The sequence below is a fragment of the Oryzias latipes genome, chromosome 9, assembly GCF_053564925.1.
Source record: "Oryzias latipes strain Hd-rR chromosome 9, Olatipes_Hd-rR_3.1".
NCBI lineage: Eukaryota > Metazoa > Chordata > Actinopteri > Beloniformes > Adrianichthyidae > Oryzias > Oryzias latipes.
The window spans coordinates 34,245,285-34,260,303 of NC_136245.1; the positions used below are offsets into that span (position 1 = coordinate 34,245,285).

A 15,019-nucleotide genomic window follows, 5' to 3' on the forward strand; every position below is an offset into this window, starting at 1 on the left:
TTACTGCGCCCTTGGAGGTTGTGGCAATGGATTATACATTGCTTGAGCGGTCTGTTGGGGGTTATGAAAATGTTCTCGTTCTTACAGACATGTTCACCAGATTCACAGTGGCTGTTCCTACAAAAAATCAGACAGCAGACACCACAGCGAAAGCCCTGGTGAAGCACTGGTTTGCCTATTATGGGTGCCCAGCTCGACTTCACTCAGATCAAGGGCGAAGTTTTGAAGCTAGCGTAATAAAAGAGCTGTGCAAGATTTATGGAATAGCTAAAAGTCGTACTAGTCCTTATCACCCTCAGGGGAATGCTCAATGCGAACGGTTCAATAGGACAATGCACGACATGCTAAGAACTTTGCCCCCTGAAAAGAAAAGGGACTGGAAGGCATACCTCCCCGAATTAGCCATGGCTTACAACAATCGGGTGCATTCCTCAACTGGATACTCACCCTTTTACCTTATGTTTGGGAGAGACGCAAGGATGCCTCTTGACCTTCTTGGGGGGAAAGACTTGGCTGAAGTTGACATTGACAACTTGGATGACTGGGTGAAGGCACACCATGAGCCACTGAAGTTAGCAGTAGAGGTCGCAGGGTTGTCAGCACAAGGAGCTTCCCGGAGACAGAAACGAATATACGATCGTAGTTCATGCAGTGCCTTGCTTAGGTCAGGTGACAGAGTGCTGATCCGTAATCACAAGCCTAGGGGTCGGAACAAGATTCAGGACAAGTGGGAGTCTCAGCCATATATCATACTCAGACAGAACCACCCTGATATCCCAGTGTTCACTATTCAATCAGAGAAGGGGGGCCCTCACAAGGTGGTTCATAGAGATCATCTTAAATTGTGCACTTTTCAGGTACCAAGCAGGAAGCAAATAAATATTCCCTCACTTCAAGAAGAAACAGAGTCAGACAGTGACGTCACCACAGTTAGCTTCCCTTTATTGGTTAGTCAACACTCTGACGCTCGGGAGGAGGACCGTGTTATGGCTGTAGATGACCCCATGACTACAGAAGCACTGACAAAGATGCAAGAACAGGTCCATGTTAGTAGAGACTCAGATGCACTGTCAGATGGTGTAGAATACTCAGGGGAAGAAAGTAGGGATACACGACGGGGCAGTGAGGGATTTCTCCAACATAGAAACCCGCACAGACAAAACAGGGGTTTACTGCCTATGAGGTACAGAAGTGACTATGTCATGGATTAATGTGAAATGCACACATGTTATGTTTATGCCATGTCAAAATGTTGTATTAAATGTGTTGTGATTAACTTGTAAATGGTGCTTCACTGGAGCTGTAGCTGCTATGGCAGGGTTTAGCAGGGGGGAGTGTAACGGTGACAGAAAGTGATGAGCGGGCCTGACATGACGTCAGAGGCAGACGAAGGCGCGAGGGGACAGACGTTGGAAAACAAAACAAAAAAGAACGGTTGGACGGGGAGAGAGACTGGTCGGATGGGATGTCTCGGCTTCTTAAAAAATTGTTTTGAAGAAAATAACCTGGAGCAGGTTCGACAGTGATTTTGAGACGGCAGTATCTCGCTCGTTACGTGAGCAGTGCAGGAAGACAGCCAGCACGTAAGGAGGAGTTCCCCAGGCCGCAAGCATCGGGATTTCGGAGGCGGGGCCCGGAGGCAGGGCACGGAGGCGGAGCGCGGTGTCTGTGACAGCTCCGTCAGCGGAGAAGAGGAGTTCCCGCAGAGCGGCCGTATTGCTGAGCAGTTTCTGAAAGAGTATTCCCCTGCCATACAGCTAACATCCCAGTGATTCACTGTGGTAATTCACCAACTGTACACCATTCTACTGGTCTGGAGAGAAGGTACTGTTTTATTTTATCTTTTGAAGCTGAGAATTCAGTTCAAGCCGGGAAAACATCTGAGGCCAAGGAGGCGGGCACCACTGTCTTTGAACATTTACGTTTTTGAAGACCATTCGGGATTAGCGACCAGTCCGATTTCCCCGCGGAAAAGAACCGTCTGAAGCTAACTGTCAAAACCGTTAACTGACTGTTACGCCGTTCGGGCATCTCGCGCCCATTCTGGAAGAAAACTGTTATCAACGTCTGGAGTTAGTTAATCGGAGGAAGTCGAGAGCTCTACTGTCTTGATTTATTCATTTCTATTTGTTCATTTGTTTGATCACCATTTTATATTGGATCTATTTATTTATTTATTGTGTGGTTTATTGACTTTCAAGTTTTTTTTTGTTTCCGGACTGTCAAATAATTCACCTGGTGTTTTACATCCAAATCTGTTTTCTTTTGAACATACAAAGTAGAAAGTAATATTTCTTTTACTACTTTAGAGAGGTAACACAGATTAATCCTTGTTCAAATAAATGTTTGCTGTTTTCATTGAGCCAGTTACAGAGGTCTAGGTTTTAATTTTTGAAGATTGTTCTGGGTTAGGGGCACTCCATCACTCTGGCTGGTTGTTGTAAAGGCAGGATCTGTGCAAGTGAGCTTCAAGTGCATTGCAGAACGACGCTTCAGCTGACTGACAAGGATCAAGTTCTGAAGCCTGTCTTACTACACCCATTCACTACCAAAAGGTTTTAGAGTTAGGCCAGGGTGACAGAACACACACCTTCCAAACGAAGGCACAGGAGTTAAAGGGACTGACAGGTGTGGGCAGGGACCTGCAATACTGTTAGTCGACCAGAGCAAGCTTAATATTTGTACCCCTATTAGTTAGGATTTCAATCCTTTACATAAAGGCACGTCACATATATGCCATGAATAATGATTGGATGAAGATCAAAAATAACTTTCGGTTGAAATAATGGACAAACATCATCATCATCCAATCAGAAATGTTCCACCTTTTCATTGGGCTTCATTTCCGGAATTTACTGTTTTTTGAAACTTTTCATTTGTATTCGTTTTCATTTATTGTGAGATTATGTTTTTGCTTGTGGATTTTGTTTTAATTTCTAAAATATGATGTCGGTTTTTTTTTTATTAAATGCTTTGTTTTTTTTAGTTATTTTTGTGATCTTGAAGATTTTTGATTTGGACTTCAGGGCCACCGTAGGGAACAAATCAAGCGGACTTTGGGGTCAATCATTGACCTGTCCGCGCCACACTTCAAGATCTCCCCCTAGCGGCCATTCTGAGAAGTGCAGGAAGACGATGGAACATCTTCTGGGTTTTATCCGGATGTCAGAAATGCAAACATATTTTCATCCTTTAGAAAAGTTTTTGTAGGGATGGAAAGTTTTATTTTTGTTGCCTAAGACAGTAATTTATTCAATAAGGCCTTAAGAATTCACTGGATCCACCCTCGGTTGCAATTCCACCAAAAAGCACAGGTTCAAGTTAAAATGGACCCCTCCCCATTAAAAAGTCAGATGAAGCAGAAAAAAAAGGAGGATTCATCCGGTTTCAGGAATCTTTGATTTTCTTGATTCATTTATGAAACCTGCAGCGGATTGCTTCTCTCATCAATCGCTTTGATTTCCTAAAAGATTAAAGGTGAGGAAATGATGGGATGAGGTGATTGGCAGGTCGGTTTTCCAAACTTAGCTGCGTCTCCTCCAGTTTCAGCAGGACAGGTGGGAGTGGCAGGTGTGGGAGGAGGACCGGAAAGGTCATGGCGTTCAGACGATCTTCCAGAAAGTGTGATGAAGGTGTGTGAGCAGGTCGGATCGGGTGAAGGAGCCAGAAAGCAGGAAAACGATCCCAGAAAACGGAATCCAGAAAACGGGAAGTCAAGAAACGACAGGATTTCAGGAACTCCCAAGTTCACAGAATTCATCAGAACGTCTGACACCAACTTCTACAGAAACCATAAAACGTAAAAGGAGCAAACTTCTGGAAGCAGAGGACTCTTTCCAAACCAAGACAGCAAAAAAAATAAAAGTAAACGACAATTTAACACAAAACTCCAATCAGATGACAAGTTGAGCTTTTTAAGTCAAATTAGGAGGTAAAGATGCAAACATTCAACATTCATTATTTCCCTCGTCTTTTTCTTTTCATCTCTTTTGGACTTTTTCCCGTTTCTCTAACTTGTTAGCAGAAGCTGAACACAAAAGTGTTTATGAAGTTTAACAGTAAAAGACATTTTCTTCTTCAATGACTGAAAAAAAACCTTTAAAGCTGAAATGATCTCAAGTTTATTATTCTGGATTTCACACCAAACAGCTTTGCATTAGTGACGTTTTCTTCTTTCACCATTAAAGTAGTTAAATAAAAAGTTGATCTTTTCTCTATAGGAGCAGATTTGTTAAATTCATGAAGGGATTTTTCCTTAAAACAGGTTTAAATGATATTTTTCAAACCAAAACGGTTTTTATTTTAATGTAACATTTTATGATGAAAGTTTGTTGAAATCTAAACGTTTGGCTCTTAAATAAAAATGAACTGGAAATAATGAATCAAATCAAACCTTAAAGTTGACTCAGATGTTCCTGTAAATTCGGTTTTTGTAACATAAATATTTGGTGTTTTTTGGCTTAAAGGACAAATTATGTCCACATTTTTCTAAACTGTAGAAATGTATTTAAAATGAATCCAAATGTCATTTCTCTTCCAAAAAGATCCAGTTTTTAGTCAGAACCAGAACCGTTTCTCATCAAAGTGGTTCGGCTTCTCCTCTGAGTTGTTGGTTTTTGTGGCGCTCTGCTTCCTGTTGGCGGGTGTGCTACCCCCCCCCCCCCCCCCCCCCATTCAGACTCTCAATATTAAACCTCAGTGTGTGAGAAACCTGGTTGTTCATTTTGTTTTATTCCTCACATCAGAATCGTCGTGAATCAGGATTTTATCATCTAAATACATTTCCAGAGTCCGCCGTTCCTCTCTCTTGCAGCTTGATGCTTTTATTTTTAGTGGTTTAGATTATTGTAATGCTCTGCTCTCTGGTTTACCAAAAAGTCTATTTCAAATCTGCAACCATTGTAGAACTCAGCGGCACCAGTTCTGACGAGGACCAGAGGAACATGACACCGGGTTGAAAATGGCTGCATTGGCTCCCTGTGCGTTTCAGGATTGACTTTAAAATTCTTTTAGTGGTTTATAAGTGTTTTTATGGTGTTGGGCCTTCGTATTTAAATGATATTCTTTTGAAGTATGAGCCCCCGTGGACCCTGAGGTCCTCTGACACGGGCCTCTTGGTGGTTCCTAGGGTGAGGACCAAAACACACGGTTCATCACGGTTCTCGCCTGTGGAACGGTCTGCTGGAGAACCTCAGGGCTGCAGAGACTGTAGAGGTTTGAGGAAGAAGCTTCATAGTCTGGCTTTTACACGACTTTGGTAAATGCTTCATTATTTCACTCATTATCTAGTTATTGATTTATCTATTTTCTCTACTCAATTCATTTTTTTTATTGTATAAGGACTATTATTATGATTTTTACCTCTTTATTATTATATCATTTTATTTATTTTTGGAATTCCTAACATTGATATATCCTAGATTATTTTGAATATTGTTGTTGCTCTGTGGTAATGCGCCCTGTGGTCCGGCTGGGCCTTGGAATGAATGGATCCCCACGGTACCGTTTCCTCACAGCAGAACCGAGCCAGAACTTCTTTATGCTGCAGTTCTTTGTTTTTGTTCAGGGCTCTACTGGGGGAATGAGGGTGGGTGGAGGGAGGAATCTGGTGAGGGAGGGGTCCCATCTGTGTGTGATTGTCCTGTGTTTTCAGTTTTAAATCATTTTCATATTTTATCTGCTTTTATGTTCAGTGTTTTGTCTTTTTAACCAGAATGAAAGGAGCAAATCAATAAAGTTTGAGGTTTAATAAACATGAATTTCGTGTTTTTTCTGAACATTTTTGTGTCGCTGCAGGTTCTGCTCCTGGAGCTGGGGGGCCCAAAGAGGCGATCCGTGTGCAGCAGCCAGGTGAAGGGGGAGGAGCCATCTGCCCAACGTTCCCAGGTGAGGAACAAAGGGCTGAATAATTCTGCTGCTTTGGTTCTGTTGGGTTTTCAGGCCCTCCTGCTGACGGGGGTGTGGTCGTCCCCTTTCCTCTGAGGGCTGGCGGGGAACGTCGTGGTTCTGGTCCGACCTTCTGGTCAGAACCTTCTGTTGGCGAAGAGGCAAAGCTCCCGGAGAATCCTTCCTTCACGAATCACCGGATCCTCTTCGGGGGACGGTTGGGTCACATGACCGAGTCGCGGTCAGGCGTGAATGAAAGCCGCCGGCTCATCAGAGAGGTCCGGGTCTGGAGATCCTGGCGCTCCGTCATGACAGAATGGTTCCGGCGGTTTGGAACCTTCTGGTCTTGAAAACTCACTTCAGCGACGAATCTAAACTAAAAACAGAAACGTATGTCCTGACTACAGGAAGTCACAGAAGCAGAACTTCCTGTTTCCTTCTGCAGATCCAGAGGTCGGACCGTTTGCGTCTACAGACGCGGCTCGGGGTCTTCGTCACAGATCAGCTGGATGAAGACTTTGTCCTTCAGCGCCTCGTTCTCTCTGTAGATGTACACGGGGGTGGCGGGGGGGCTCTCTCCCTCGGCGGCGTCCTCCTCGGACATCAGATGGCGGTAGGAGGTGACGCAGAGGTCGTGGTCGTGGAGGGCGGCCGGATGCTGCAGCGATGCGCGCTCGATTCTCACCGACCGCCGCACCGGCGTGAAGAAGCGGACCTCCTGCCCGTTGACCTTCACCGACTCCCGGCGCTGGCTGGGGGGGCCCCTGGGGGCGGAGACGACAAAGAGATCATAATTCGGCTGCGGTTGAATTTCCTCCCAGAGAGAAAAAACAGGATTTCACACAAAACCTTCAGGATTTCTTAAAAAAGGGGTAAAAATCTGAACATCGCTGCGGAAGGGGGCGGAGTAGATTTGGTCGCCATTTCTGGTGATACAGACGCCGTTATGGTGAAGCCACATGACGTCGGTAAGCAGCGTTTGGTTCGAGTTACCGTTTCTATGGCAACCACTCTCACTAATCAGGAGTGAGCTTGTTGAAAGGCCACACCCCTACACCTTGAAAAGCGGGCTACACCAAATCTGTCAATCAGAGGTTTGGACCGTTGGAGGCGGGGCCGGCGTGGATGAATCCATACGTACCCCGGAGTGGCGGTGATCTTGTACTTGACCACGGACGAGCCCCCCTGCTCCTCGTTGATGAGCGCCCGGACGGGTTTTGGCGTCACCGTGGGGTTGTGGTGGTTCTCCAGAGGCTCCGCTGCTGTGGGACCAGACTCCGCCTCCTCTTCCTCCTCTTCCTCCAGCACTGGTTAAGACAGCATGTTAGACAGCCTCAGATCCACAGGTCATGTGACCAAATGTGCAGTGAACTGAATTCAGACGCTGGCTTTCAGAAATGGAATAAATTGTTGTTTTGGTTCATTTAAACTCATGAATGAATACGTATTTGAGCCAAATATCATCATTACTTCTATTGTTCTAAAGGATTTGGTTTCGCCTTCTATCAGGTAAATTTGGGAAACTGATTATCCAGGCTGAACTACAGGCCTGCTGAAATCTGAGCTGGGCATGGTGGTGGGAGTGTGATGGTACAGGACCCTGGAGGAGGATTTAGATCAAAGCTCTCCGTCTGGAGTCGCCGGCACAGCCGAGACACAGAAACGGCAACGAGTCTCAAACCTGTCAGTGACCTGGAGGTGGCTGACCCTGACCTTTGGAGCCTACAATCCTCCAAAGTCCCAAAGTGCAAATCATTTAAGAAAGAAGAGAAGAAAAGTAAACAGATGGAGGAACTCTGTGTTCTGCAGTACTAACAGTCATTCAGGTTCTGCTAAAAGCCTGGAATGGAATGGAAGAAAAGATGAGATGAACAGGTCGATTCGAACGCCGCCTCTCTCCAGAATCATCCCAAAGAACTGATGGATTCCAGGAAAGCGGTTCTTCCATTTGGGGCAGAAACGATTGTTCTTCGTGGGTTTCAGACGCAGAAACAACAGAAAATCTAAAACCATCAGAACAGATGAGCTGAAGGTCCCAACATGAAGGAGGAATGCTGCTGGTTCCGGTTCTGTTAAAGGGAACCAGCTTTAAACCTGCAGAACCTCTGATCAACCCTTTTCCCAGAAACCATCTGGGTTCCCCTGAGCCGGTCTGCTCTTACCTCGCAGCTCGTCCTTCTTCTTCAGGATGTCGAACACCACGGTCCTCAGCTCGTCCACGGGCTGCAGAAAGAGCGGGAAGATGGGACCTTCTATGCTGCACGGATCACAGCTCTGATTAGTTTGGAAAAATTGCCTTGAATTATGGGATGGCGTGTTTGTTAGTGATTCTAGGCGAGCACGGCCCGTCTTTCCGTGACGATCCTGAAATGACCCTATGATTAAAATAGGGATCAAACTCAAACTGATCGTCTCTCCTTTGGTTTTTGTCAAGCCGGATGAACAGAATCCAGATCCGTTAATCCCAGAAGAACATTTTTCTTTTTAGGGTTGCTGGTTCAAAGCCCCGCCCCCACGAAGCTCCTCACCTCCAGAACGACGCGCACCGCCTCCTGGAACAGCGGCAGGACGTCCGGGTTCCCCTCCTGTTCCATCAGCCGGGCCCGGCAGATCCAGTACTTGGCAAATTTCTGAGAGACGGGAGGCAGGCGGGAGAGCACGCCCCTCACCTGGTCAGCGGGGCAGCCCTGAGGAGGCGGCACAGTCAGGCGGGGGCAGGTGACTTCACTCAACAGACGCCTCTGAGCGGTTCTCACCTCCGCCAGCAGCTTGATGCAGTCCGCCAGGGACTGGTCCACGGCGCAGATCAGGGAGTGCGCCTCGTCTTCAGCCTGCATGGACGGCCAGAACAGCGGCGGCGTGGGCGGCGGCCGCCTCGCCGGAGTCTTCACCTGCATCGGGGGACGCTTGTAGGAAATCCCCTTCGCCTCCCGCCATTCCTGCAGCTTCCGCCTGCAGACGGAAAAAAGGTCATTTCTGGACCAGAGCGGCAGACGGCTTCACGCCAATGGATGGACAGAATCTACGGGACTTTGGTTTCTTGGAGCCAGCAGGTACTTCCTGTCTGAAACGCCAGTCCAGCTCTCCGTCAGCGGCGTGGGGTCAAAAATGTTGTGATGGTTTAACGTACACATCCAAAGGAATAGATCGATGTATGTCTACAGCAGAGGCCCCGCCCCCGCCCCTGACCGCTTTCATATCGGTGATATTTTCCCGGACCGGCCTTTACCATCCGATCCTCTACGGTTCTGGTTCTGGAAAACACATTCCAACGAAGTCTAGTCCAAAAAGATCGTTTTAAAAAGTCTATCTGTTTTATAGAAGATGAAGGTTCAATAAAACAAAGTTGATTTGTAAAAGTCAATTTGCATTTGGGAAAAATTCATCAGTCATTTTTTTTCTTTGATCTGTTTTTAAACTTTGCTGTAAGAAAATTCCTTTCATTGAATCTTCATTCATGGTTAAACATCCGTTCAAACTTTCTTTGGTCTCTAGATTTCAAATCGACGTAGATTTTCCCTAAACGGCTGAAAGTGGATGCAAAGTTCAGCTTCATCCGTCACTTAAAGCTGAATAAAAATACAAACTAATGATGAAAATTATAATAAATAACATAAATCCAGAGTATGCGACTTTATTAGCAACATCTTCTGACATTGTAGAGCTGGTTGCAGTTGTTTGGGGAATTCGATCAAGCGGCAGCTTTAAGAACACATCAAAGCTATTTAGGACACGTGAGCGTGGCGAGCGACCTCACAGGCGCCACGATAGTTGGCGTGGCGGCGAGAATCTGGAGCTTTTAAGGAGAAAAACTTCGTTCAGCATCAGATAAGTAAAAATAATATCTCTTTGCGGCTCGGTACCGGTGCTTTGACACGCTTTTCCCTCAACACATCTCTGATGAACCAAGCAGAGAGTCATCTGCATACGTGATGACTTCACTCCTGACAGGAGCTGTACTTACAGTCGTTCCTCCTGAGCAGTGCTGGGCTTCTTTCCCTCAGTCTGGGGGCCGGCCTTGACCGTGACCTTTGGCATCTTGCCGTCTGCTCGGCCTGTGAAGGTGATGTTCCTGGAGGGCTGTGGAGCGGTCTGTGAAATCCCAGAAGCCCCGGCGTGTTTGCTGCGAGCTTGTGTGGGAGTTTTGGTTGGATTCCTGTCTTTACTGGTTCTTACTGGTTCAGGTCTGGACGAGAACCTGCTGCTCTTTGAGGATGTTTGGGGAGCGACCTTGTCTGGTGGGTTCCTTCTCTCTTCTTTGGCTGCAGGTCTCGCCTTTGTGGGTGGGTTTGGGGGTCTTTTGGTGGCAGGTACGCCTTTGGGCTTCAACAGTTCAGGTTTGTTGGTGGAGGATGAGGACGTTCCCGTCAGTCTGCTTTTACAGGCTGCCGGAGTGCTTTTGAGCAGGACTGCTTTAACGCTGGACTTGATGCCGTTCTGCACAGTTGGAGGGAAAGAGGCAGCAGATTTATGGGAAACGGAACGGGGCAGCACAGCGGTGGATCGCATCGCCGTTTTAGGCGCTTTTGCGTAGACGGGCGTTGGGTTCGGGTTGGTGCTCTTTGGTTGCAGCACAGCAGGAATGAGTCCGGTTCTGGTTTTGACACATGGGCCCACGCTCATCCTCGCGCTGGGACACGATGGGGCTGCAGCCACTGAACACAGGCTGGATTTGGAGGAGGATGGCGCCAGATTTGTGGCTTTTTTCCCGCCTGTCTGCGTTCTGATCGACCCGCCTGCAGCGGCGCCGACCTTGGACGACACCACCGTGTACGTCCGGGTGAGAACAGAGGTCCGTTTGTTGGGGGGAGCGGCAGCGCGGCCGGCAGGCTGCAGGTCGATCAGCGTGCTCTTTCTGGGGGGGTTTTGACTGGACTGAGTGGTCCATGTTTTCGGCGCCACAGGCTTGATTCCGGCAGCTGGAACTTTGTTTTCTTTTCCCACAACAACCTGAGGAAACAAAAGCAGTGATCCAAACCACAGAAGTTCCTCCAAACTGATCATAAACAGTAGAAACACAAGAATAAAGTCGCCCAAATCTCTTCAACCTAAACAATAAAGCATTCCGACTTCGAGATGTCTTGATGGATTTTAGGAAATCCATATTTAGTTAAAGATTCAGGACTTTGATGAACTCCACAGTCATCCTAACAACAAGTGGAAGGAAAGTCCTGCTGAAGCAAACATCCACCTCCAGACGTCAAACTGATCGCGTGTGAAGCTCAGATCAGTATATGTAACAGGTATCTGAATACAGTACTCAGATATTCTGTTCCAGAAAAACAGAGTACAAATATTTCTTTAGAAATATGGTAGAGAATAGTAGAAACCTTCAAAATTAAATTGTCGATGAAGACGCGGATTTTCAAAGTAAAAGTCTCGAGTGTGTTTTTCATAGATAAAAAAAAAGAAAAGAGACGGAAAGATCAGTTTGCCAAAATAAGTTCTGAAAAAACATTTGGTTTGAAATATAGTCGACAATTTGAACGAAAAAATATAACAAATCGATCTGCTGGAACTGTAGTCGGCTAAACTTTGAGGATGGGAAACTGTGGAGAATATTTTCAGGATTTGATGTTAAATTATCCAAAATAACAGAGATAATATGTTTTGTTTCCCACTGGAGTTAACCAGGAAGTTGATGGAAAAACTTTAGAGTGATAAAAATAATTTCTTTCTTTGTAAATCTTTGTGTTTTTATTTGTTTTGTTGATTCTCCTGTTTTAAATAAAGATATAAGCGATGTTGATTAAAAAAATTTTATCCTTATTTAATATATTCAGTAAAAAACAAACATATAGCCACCATTCAAATATAATATCACAGTTAAATGTGTGAATTGTTGTTCTGAGTCCGTGAATGAAGCCGGGTCACCACCTCAGTAACGGTCCTCAGTCCCACTCACACCCTACCTTGGGTGGATGCGTTGAAGCCGGCTTCTGCTGCTGGAGGTGTGCCCTGGGAAAACAAACGCCGGCTAAATCAGTCACAAAACCAGTTCACCTCCAACATCACTTCCCAAACGCATGCATACTTGGCCTCGGGGGGTCTCCGCTTTCCCTTCGCAGCCAAATATTCCATCAGCTTTAGTTTACGCAACTCTGAAACACAAAAGTAAATCTGCTGATAAAATGTTGCTTCATCACAACAGAAACTCAAATTCAGTGTTTGTTTTCAGAAATATTACAAAGCTTTTATTCCATGCAGAGTTGTTGTTGTTTAGGGAAAAATGCCCTGCTTCAGAAACCTGAAAGGGAAGATATCGACCGTTAACATCTTTTTCTGATTCTAAAATTCACAGGAAAGTCACAGAAGGTCTATAGATCCAACAACAATCTTCTGGAGTTTTGATTATTAATTATTTAATCCAAAGGAAGGCCGGATCTGGAAACTTTTCCTTCTGCCGGGAAACTGAGTCTGTCAGCTGATTCAGCTGTGTGTGATGAGGCAGGGGAACTGCTGCCCCCTAGTGGAACAGCACTGACACAGCAGGACAGAGGCTCTAGAGGTCCACTGATGTTGGACGACTGTGCACATGCTGTGATAATGAGGTGGTCTGGTAAAGGACTGGTAAAATAAATGAACACCGTTTGGTTTGGAAGTTGTTTTTCAGAATAAAAGTTTGGAATATTGACTCAGATTGAGAGTAATCAGGTTTAAAGCCCCACTCTGATCATCTTCTGATCTATATTCAGACTGTTCCCAGTGGTCTTTTAGCCAAAATCCAGTGTTGTTTTCTAAGACATAGTTTCTGCAGAGCGGCAGGAGTTCATGCACCTCAGAGTTATGGTTGGGACCGTTGGCACGGAGTACGCCTGCACTGATTTCCCATCATTCCTTTGTTTACACTTTCTCGCACTAACTAGTCGCTGTTGTAACAGAAATGCAGAGTAATGTCCTGGTGATCCATCCGTCCAGTTCTGATCCAGATTCCAGCTCAGAAGAGGAAAACAGAGACGTTCATGGATCTGTTGGTCTGCAGGTGGGTGATCAGAAAAGGGGCGGAGCCGGGAGTTTGTGGCTTGCTTTAGTCACAAATACGATTGTTTACTAACTGCGCTTTCATCTACTCCTGATTCACAATGATTTAAATAAAGAAATACTGAGAAACAGTTGTTTTCATAGTTTTCCTGATAAATGTCCTCCATCATGAGTCAAATGTCTCAAAAACATGCAAAAGAAATGTTCATCAGTGGGTCTTTAAGCAACCAGGAGTTTATTTTTTAACCGCATCTTGCTGACAAACTGTGGCTGGAAAACACCAACAACATCCATGTTTGATCTACTCTGACTGGGACGAGTCGGACTTTATCACACACAGACACATCATCAGCAGAGATTTAAACATCACCGTGGCAACAGGCCAATGAAGCTGAAGGCATCACTTCAACCTAGTTTTGCTCTGAAGATGAGAACATTTCATCAGATTAGAACAAAGCTGCAGCAGAGCAGAGGAGCCTGCAGGCAGAAGCTGATGCATCAATGACACATTTCATTGATGCTTTTACTTTAGAATTCCCAACTTAGAACAGTTACAGTTCATTTCCTTTGCTGTAATCTGTAGGACAGAGTTTCAGCCACAGAAGCTTCATGCTGATAAATATGACATGAAAAAAACGACATTACTCGCTCAATATGTCCTGAAGATAATTTATCCTGAATATATCCTCAATATATCCTGAAGATAATTTATGATTTTTCCGTCCTCAGGATGATCCAAAAAAGAAATACTATATGATTATAAATCAATTTATTTCAAACTAGAAAATGAATAAGTTTTATTTTATTTTACTTATTTTACTAAGACTGATTAATGATCTAAAAGTAGTTTGAGCTTAATAACTCTACTCCACTTATTTATCTTGCCTAAGTAAGACGCCTCTAGAGCGCCGTTACGAATCATTGAATCCATTTATTCATGTTTATTTTTCTGTTTATTAACTTTAAAAACTTAACAATCAAGGCGGTTAACATCGGCAGATATCATCGTTATAATAACGCACATTTCCGTTTAACGTGAATTAGCCCCAGCGTTTTTGCTGTTGTTAGCACCTAGCTAGCTTTAGCCGAAGACTCGCTAACCTTTTCTAGAAAGTTCGGCGACGGGTTCTTCCGCCTCCATCTTGGTTAAATTCAGCCTTCTCCTCAACGATCATCCACAGAAAAGTATCTCACGGTAAAGGCGGCCAGAGGCGGCGGCGCTGTTTAACGTTAACGATCAACTCCTTTCACAACCGATCCAACATACGAACATCCGGGTTTGGGGTTTGAAAGTGCCGGGAGGAAACCGACGGCCCTCTCTGATTGGACGATTTCAAAGTTTGAAAAAAATAAACAATCTTTGGGACGAGGAGGAGGAGGAGCCATGGGAGGGGCTGAAAAAGAGAAAACATGGCTTCATTTAGAAAACATTTTTACAAAATAGTCGGAATAAATCCACAAATTCAATGAAAAACGACCACATTTTTAAAAGAAAGAGATTGACGTTCTAAAGATTAACTGGCACCGCCTCCTGATCACGCGATCAGTAATGTGGCGGGTAAAACGGAGAAAAAACATTGAAACTTTTATTTATTTTGGTTGTTTTCCTCTGTGAATTGTGTAGGCATGGGGGGTATTCCAGACAGCAGGTTATGCTAGCTCCCACGGTAAATTTGAGGCTAAGGAAGTTGATAACCTCAGATTTCTGTTCCAGAGATGGAGGTATGTTTCAGGGTATGTCAAGTTGCCATAGCAACTCATGCTCTGAACATAACCTGGTCTGGAGCAGGTTTAGTTGAAGGTTAGTTTGTTTTCAGAGAGGTGAAGCAGCATGGCGTGTCCATTTGAAGATGATTTAGTGGATGAAGAAGCTCAGATAATACTTTTTCCACCATGAGAGGGTGATAAGACCACATATGGATGTTGGAAAGAAAAACTTTTTACTTTGATCTAACTTAATTATTTGCTTCAGTTAAGATAAATCAATTTTTTAGTTCAGTCAACTTAAAAATAACACGTAGTTATCAGACAGTTATTTTACTTTCATTCAAATTAATTAAATTAAGTAGATTTAACTTCGGTGCTGCTGTTGGATCGGCAGCGCAAGGAATTGTGGGATACCATTCCCTTTGCCTGTTTGGACGGATTTGGG

At 44.8% G+C, this 15,019-nt stretch overlaps 1 protein-coding gene across 3 annotated transcripts; it reads right to left on the reverse strand.

Annotated features, from left to right (window-relative positions):
• Positions 1 to 5,732: 5,732 nt before the first annotated feature.
• On the reverse strand, positions 5,733 to 14,206 carry ckap2l (cytoskeleton associated protein 2-like). Of its 3 annotated transcripts, XM_020705638.3 has the most exons (10): positions 13,969 to 14,206; positions 12,074 to 12,133; positions 11,921 to 11,987; positions 11,799 to 11,844; positions 9,851 to 10,836; positions 8,643 to 8,838; positions 8,415 to 8,573; positions 8,049 to 8,109; positions 7,028 to 7,193; positions 5,733 to 6,650 (listed from the first exon to the last, which is right to left on the reverse strand). In XM_020705638.3, exons 3-10 carry the CDS (start codon positions 11,965 to 11,967, stop codon positions 6,356 to 6,358), a joined length of 1,956 nt encoding a protein of 651 aa, XP_020561297.1. In that variant the 5' UTR covers positions 11,968 to 11,987; positions 12,074 to 12,133; positions 13,969 to 14,206; the 3' UTR covers positions 5,733 to 6,355. The 3 variants fall into 3 exon arrangements, with proteins under 3 accessions (XP_020561297.1, XP_004072134.1, XP_078809509.1); XM_004072086.5 differs by lacking the exon at positions 12,074 to 12,133; XM_078953383.1 differs by lacking the exon at positions 12,074 to 12,133 and having other exon boundaries at positions 11,764 to 11,844; positions 13,969 to 14,203.
• Positions 14,207 to 15,019: the final 813 nt, after the last annotated feature.